General features: G+C 43.3%; 1 protein-coding gene across 1 annotated transcript; it reads right to left on the bottom strand.

Annotated features, from left to right (window-relative positions):
* Positions 1 to 2999: 2999 nt before the first annotated feature.
* Positions 3000 to 7151, bottom strand: TSPYL4 (TSPY like 4). Its single transcript, XM_077770853.1, has one exon. The coding sequence runs from the start codon at positions 7045 to 7047 to the stop codon at positions 5794 to 5796; it is 1254 nt and encodes a 417-aa protein (XP_077626979.1). The 5' UTR covers positions 7048 to 7151; the 3' UTR covers positions 3000 to 5793.
* Positions 7152 to 7352: the final 201 nt, after the last annotated feature.

The following is a 7352-nucleotide window of genomic DNA, read 5'->3' as shown; positions in this document are numbered from 1 at the left end:
TTCTTCATATTCAGGTTCAAATGTGCACCTTACTTAGCAAATCTGCCTCTCTGGTGCTGAGGAAGCCAAAATGGAAAAGGAATAATGAAAACTGCTCCAAGTAAACTTAATGGGAGACGAAACCTCTGGGCCTAATGAGAGAAGCTGGGTCATTACTTAGAATGACAACTATAACACATAGTCTGCTTGATAGTCAGGTTCTTATGCTATGCACCTGTTCCCAGAGTCTTAAATTTTAAAAAACACTTTTTTTTTACTTTGTTGGTAGTTTGGCCTTGGCACTTTCTTGGTAAAAAATTAAAAAGCTTAATAAAGTTTAATAAAGAAGAGAAGAATGGGACACTGGGCTGGTTCAATGGGTAGAGCAGGAGATTCTTGATCTTGGGGTCAAGCCCCACATTGGGGGGGGTTGATTGTACTTAAAAACAAAATCTTAAAAAAAAATTAAAAAGAAAATAAATTACAAAGTTCCCATTAAAAGCAATCACCATGTTCAATCAAATACTCATTCTCTAAATTTAAAAAAAATGTCAACATGCTTTACAGTTCCTAGCAACTAAATTTCAGATACTATATTTAAAATCCTTTTGTTGCATTTATTCCCTTTGAGAAGGCAACAAACTAATTTCATTCATTTTTGCAGCAATCACCAAGATTGTAAATGTAAATTTCAGTAGTGTTTTAAAATGAATAAAGTACCCCTCTCAAAGACCAGTCATGAATGGATTAAGAATAACCTTCAGTCCTGATTATTCATGTAAATAGGGTTTTGTTTTGTTTTATGCCAAATTTAGATGACTGTGGTAACAGTGGAAGATACTCTAGGCTAGAAATAAAAAATACGTCTGCATGACCTGCATTTTGGGCACATTTACTTCAACTTTCTTTTTATTTCAGCATTTTTTACTCAACTATTTAAACAGATAGTAAAACTTAGGAGTATGAAAGTAACATGAGAACACAAATAGATGTGCCTGACAGAACTAAGATTTCTTGAGATAATCAAGCCAGAGGTTTATCTGACACATATCCGGTATCCAAGGCTCAAACTGACTCTGTGGACCAGGGAATTCAATATGAATCCAGGTAATTTTTGTTTGTTTTTAATTATTAAAACTGATTACAGACACTGGAGATGCAGCAGAAGCAGTAGCAGCAACAGGAGTAATGTGAAGGGACCCTGAATAAGGAAAGTTAGAGAAGGCTTTTGTCACTGCCTGGCCTAAGCTAAATATCCAGAAATGGAAAAGAATGCCCAAGGAGATTCTGTTATGTGGGGTACAGGGAAATTATGAACTATGTCCCTACAAACAGGCAGTATGGTTTGAGCAGACCAAATGATACTTCTTTGGTGATAAGTGGACGAGAAATCCCCTTAACAAGTCCGGAGGTCTGCGGAAGGAATAATTTGGGTCTAGAATTGAGAAAGAAAAAAAAAAGCAATGAAAAGAAATGGAGCAGTGATACAGGAATAAACCAGTTGCTTAGTAAGTTAAACCTACATAATGTCTAATTGAGTCTAATTTTATTAAATAGAACAAATCATGGCAGTCTAACAAATGAATGGTACCAACCTACTGGAAAGAGGAATACTATTGGTTAAACCTGATAATAAACCAACGGCAACAAAAATATTATTTTTCGACTATGTCCAGAACAGGATAAGAGGGATAATGCTTGATGGGGCGCCTGGGTGGCTCAATCAGTTAAGCATCTGACTTCGGCTCCGGTCATGATCTCACGGTTTGTGGGTTCAAGCCCCGCATCGGGCTCTGTGCTGACAGCCAGCTCAAAGCCTGGAGCCTGTTTCAGATTCTGTGTCTCCCTCTCTCTCTGACCCTTCCCTGCTCATGCTCGCTCTCTCTCGCTCGCTCGCTCTCTCAGAAATAAATAAAAAAACATTAAAAAAAATAAAAATAAATAAGATGGATATAGAGTTTGCAAAGAAAACCTGACTCTCTAAAAAGTTCTCCAGGCCTAGAAAAATTATACTTATCAAGTAAAACTTGGAAGTATGAATTGCACCAAGAATTAGCATATCTATTTAGTAACAATTTTGGACCATTTATGTCAAACTTTTGTTTAGATGGCTAAAAATATTTGGTCGTTCATTTTCAAAGATCTTCCAGTATCCATAGCCCTCTCAAATCCAGAGAACACAGAAGTATTTATTTCTCGAAACTTCATGTAATAGCTGCTGAACAGCAAAACATTACTGGTAACTGAGATTGGGGTGTCTGAGATCATTTGTTTCCAGACACTGTATATCAGTCACAATTTTTTTGTTATTTCTTTGTAAAGTAAAAAAAAAAAAAGTACTTTTTGTAAAGTACCACACTGTAGTAGGAAAATAAATTAAGACGAACTTACAGAATACACGATTAATTCTTCCAAAGTCGATCTTAAGCTCACTAAGAATCACAGTTAACATAAATACAGCAAATAAAAATGGTGTATTAAGAATAGTTTTCCAGTAAGTGAAACTGAATCAGAGAAAGATAAATACCATTATGATTTCACTCATGTGGAATTTAAGAAATAAGCAAAGGGGGTTAAAAAACAAGAGAGCGAAATCAAGAAACAGACTCTTAGAGAACAACTGATGATTACCAAGGGTGAGTGGGTGGATGGGTTAAATAAGTGATGGAAATTAAGGACTGCTCTTGTGATCAACCACCAGGTGAAGTATGGAGTAGTTTGATCACATACATATACAATATATTGTATACCTGAGACTAATATAACACTGTATGTTAACTGGAATTAAAAACTTAAAAAGCAAAAAAAAAAAAAGTTTTCCACTGAAAATTCAATGGTGCTTCAATCACCCCCCAAACTACAGGGGTTGAATAAGGAAAAATTATGTCCATGAGCATCCTGTTAGGCTTCTTATTTACCATTTTCCTAGTAAAAAAAATCTTAGAAATTCTGCGGCTTTTTTTTAAGCTTCAGGACAATGCTTACTATGACAATCTGATAACTTTAATGATTAGCCAACCTTTTATTAGCCTAGACAACACAGAACTTTATTTTTATTTTCTGGTGAAAACAATACAGCAGAGTGACAGACTTTTATTTTTCCTTTAAGCACACAGAAGACGACTAAAGTACTTAACGATCCTTGTTTAGTTTGACAGAACAATTCTACAAGTACTTAAACTGGTTTGGAACATAAAATTCAAGTACAACATTACTATTAGGGCAAGAAATATCAAGACAAAAGAATTGTTTTCCTTTTTGAGATTACTTTCACAAAATACAGCAACAATTTGCAAAATTTCAAGGATCACATTCAAATTATTATTTCTAAGAATACAGCTATATATGAACACAGACCAGAACAAACTGATATATTAATGAATATTCACAGGTTTCATACTGCACAGGAAACAAGTTTGATATTTTTGCACATATTCTCAATTATAAGCAAAAAGCAGGCCTGTAAATGTCAATTTCGCCAGCAAGCAAAAAGAGAAACGAATTAATAGGATTTTACTCAAACACAGTGAAATAATGAGCATATACCATTAATCTTCTATATAGAAAAATCACTCCTATAATAACAGAGAGAAAACATACTGACTTGCATTTTTGCATTTTAGACAAAAATCTACTGGTGAATTCAAGGGAGTTACGGAAAACTCCTCCAAGCATCCTTTTTTAAACATCAACCACTTTGATTCTCCTACCTCTCCTAAGCAAATCTTCAGGGGCCTCCCCCTCCATCCCCAGCGCTGCAGGGTTCATCTTTCCTGTGCCTTTCCAAGACTACTCGGTTCATTTCGGTTTCTGGGCTTTCAGTTTCCTCAGCCTAGAGCACCCTCCCCACTTCTGTACCCAGATTTCCCAAGCACTCATGGAACTTAGGGCAAGCCCTTCAAAAAGGAGAAAAGCAGATAGTCATTACCATCACCATATACCACCCAAGACAGCCCTGACAGCACTGCTGTGTCACCTACTGGAACCTGTCCTGGAAATCCAAACTAACTCCACACATCCCGAGGAAGGAAGCTGGCATCTCCCACAATGTAGACTGCAGCCTGCTCCCTCATTTACTGGGAGAGAAGCAGGAAAGGAAGTAGGGAAAGAGAAGTCTGAAAGCCAAGAAGGCCAGGCAATAGGATAGACGCCCCTAGGGCATGAAAGCAGTAATAAAATAGAGAAAATGCTGCCTTGGGGTTCTTTCTAAGTGGTCCAAGGCCACCCCCACCCCCACCCAAATTTCCATGTTTAGAAAAGTGGAATAAAACTAACTTTGGTTGCTTTACATCACAACCTTCTCTACAACTGCCTTGAATCCATCACTATGAGGCCTTTCTGTCTTTCCTTCCTGCTTCTCAAACTAAATTCAAACACACAGATTTTGGTAAATGGACAGGGAAAGGGTGGGGTTGTCAAAACCGGCCCAAAAGAACACGGCTCATAACTAAACAACCTAGAGGTCTCCCTTTGCAACTTTCAGACCTTGCTAACGGAAGTGGGGTGGGGGCATGAGGGCAGAAGAGCGCAACAAGACATCTGGAGTCTATTGTACAGAACCTTTCTCCCTTTGGACACAACCAAGGGTAGAGAAAATTAAACAAAAAGCCTGCGTTGCCAGTTTTGTTTTCTTGCTGCTTCAGAGGAGAGGGGGAGGGAACTGGGAGAGAGAACACGGGGGTGGGGGTGGAAGAGAGAAAGAGACAAAACGATGCAGAACAGGCCACACAGACCATTAACACCTTTCCCTCAGTGCCCCCACCCTGGCAACTTGATCATGCTCAGACTGAGTGCAGGAGTTAGGAAAGGGGCTGCCCAACAAACCTGCCTGATTAAGGGTGGTCTGTTGACTCCAGCTCAGAAAGGCCAACTGCTGGAAGCCCACCCTGACAGCCTTGCTTTGGGCACTATCACATGTAACTGTGCAACCTGCCCCACAGCCAACGGGGTTTATAGGTTACCATCTGATGGCAAAAGTGGATTGAGGGGGAATTCCTTGTGTGCTGCCTGGGAGCTTAAGTCCACAGAGAGCTGCTAAGGAGGCAGGCAATGGTGCCTATGCAATGCTTATCCAGAAGGGTGACAGCAGGTTTGTGTGGGCCACAGCACTGGCCCTCATACTCACCAGTACCAAGTCCCAAAGCAGAATGCCCAAAGGCAAAAGATGCAATAACACTGAACACCTCTCATCTGTTACCTCATTCTTGCCTAGTAACCACCCACTAGCCACCTTATTCTGCCAGATAACCAGCAGGGTGGATGGCACAGGCCAGGGAGGCAGCTGGGAACCAGTTAGTGGTAGCCAGTCCAGTCTGCGTTGATGGTTGGCATCATCTAGAGTAGTTTCATCTTGCAGCGGTGAAACTCAAAGTTGCCAGAGAGTACATGGTTATCAGGAGGACAGTCAGCATAAAGTACGAAGCCCAGGTAGTTATCTGCAAAGGTATTTCAAGCTTCTTTGTGGTAGAGAACCACTTAAAAACTAGGAGAAGACCATGATCATAGACAGGACCCAAGGCATGCAAAGGAAGGCAGGGCCTATCTACAGCATCATGTGCTTGGCATAGAAGCAGTGCAAGGCCATGCACTTGAAACATGTAACGGGATACAGAAGAGCATGAAGGTCCAGAGGAAGAGAAACACAAACGTGTAAGAGTCAATCTTGCAAATGACTGTTGAAGATTTAGAAGAACCAAAGGATAAAACAATTCAGTGTGAAAAGAAAGCAGAGAGAGGACTGCATGCTGTTGCCTAAGCAAAGTTCAAGGGGAGGTGGTGGGGAGACTTGTGCAGGAGCTTCTCACAAGGTGGCACTTAGCCAGACTGGAACCTGAAGGCCCTGGGGCTCTCCACTGGCTGCCTTGCTGGATCTCGAATTCCACGGCGAGGCCCTTCGCCCATCAGGTAGTATTGGAGGGGATTGGGCCACAGTTCTGCTTTGATAATCTCAGCAATCCTGTCGAATTCTAGAAGGCTGTGATCTGAGAACCAGTTGAAGAAACTGGGGATAGTGTTTCCTTCCCGATTCCTGTGGATATGGGACTGGGGGTCTTGGCCTCTGTGCCAGCGGATTGGAGTGGAAAGAGACACCACCCGGCCAGAGGATCTGCGCTCATATTCTTTGACGAGCCCCTCATTTCGGAAATAGGGGTTGCTCTGAAAGATGAACTTGAATTTGCAGCCTGCTCTGGGGTGTTTAAGCTCCTCCACCTCCAAATTGATCATGTATCTCATCATGTCTTCATCTTGGCCACTGATCATAGGTGACAGCTGGGGGTGGTTCCGAAAGGCAGTGACCCAGAAACCTGGGATATTTTGGATAATGAAACTTCTGCGCTGCATATGGAGCCTTCGCATCCGGCCAAACTTGCGCTCCAGCTGAAGGAAGGCCCTGTCAGCCTGGGCATTTACATTTGACAGCTCCTGATCGATGGCCTCCAGCGAATCCATGCAGTTATTGATCTTCGGGGCCTTGGCCCGTGTCTCCTCTTTCATTCCTCCCACCACCTTTTTTTCCTTCTGCATCCCCTTCTTTTCCTCCACCACCTCCTCCGCTACTCCCTCCTTTTCAGATGCCGCTGAAACGGCGCACTTTTTTGTCGTCATTTCCTTGGCCTTCGCCCCAGGCATCATCTGAGACCCCAACCCCCCTGCGCCACAGGCTTCTAGAGCTTTCTCCCCAGCAGGGCCCCGCGGCTCTCTACGCTGACAGCCATTTTCCTGGCTATTGTCGGGGGCTTCCGCGGCGGAGGCTGAGCCAGGGGCTGCTGCCAAGCCTTCAGTAGGAGGCAGAACCTCTTTCTGGCCCGATTTGGTCGCTACACGGCCGCGGCTCCCAAAAATTCGAACGCGGAACACGGGGGCACAGCTCGCGGGGCTCTGGGGTGCGCCTCCCTCCGCGGCGGTCTCCAAGTTGCCCTCCTCACCTGTGTCCGCCATCACCTGTGTCGCCTCGGTTTCCTCGCCCTGGCACTGGTTTAGGTCCGGATGTCCTGGGGCATCGTCGGCAGTAGCTACGCCGCAGTCTTTGGCGAGAGGAAGGTTGTTGCCCTCATCCAGGGCGCTCATTTTGGTAGAAGTCAGATCCGCAGGAGGAGAGCGTCCCTTGTCCTCTGCAGAAGCTGCGCACCGCCCCAATCCGCTTGTCGCACCACCCCTCTTTTCCACTCCGGAGGATGCTGCTATGGCAACTGGTGACGTCACGGCGGCAGCGTCTTCCCGTCGCGCGAGAATTCGCTGAGCCTTGTGATTACGTCAGTCAAGGTTATACCTTTGTCTTTGTGTTACAAAACGTATGAATTTGTTCGGTCTGGAAAAGATTAGGTTTACGTGACTGGGTGCAGACCAAACTCAAACAAACATGTGAGAACTGT

Source organism: Crocuta crocuta, unplaced genomic scaffold (assembly GCF_008692635.1).
Source record: "Crocuta crocuta isolate KB4526 unplaced genomic scaffold, BGI_CrCroc_1.0 scaffold562, whole genome shotgun sequence".
Lineage (NCBI taxonomy): Eukaryota > Metazoa > Chordata > Mammalia > Carnivora > Hyaenidae > Crocuta > Crocuta crocuta.
This window is presented reverse-complemented; position numbering and strand designations above follow the sequence as displayed.

Bases quoted from the DNA above. Each gene is read 5' to 3' on its own strand.
- TSPYL4 (XM_077770853.1), bottom strand. From the start codon at position 7,047: ATGAGCGCCCTGGATGAGGGCAACAACCTTCCTCTCGCCAAAGACTGC.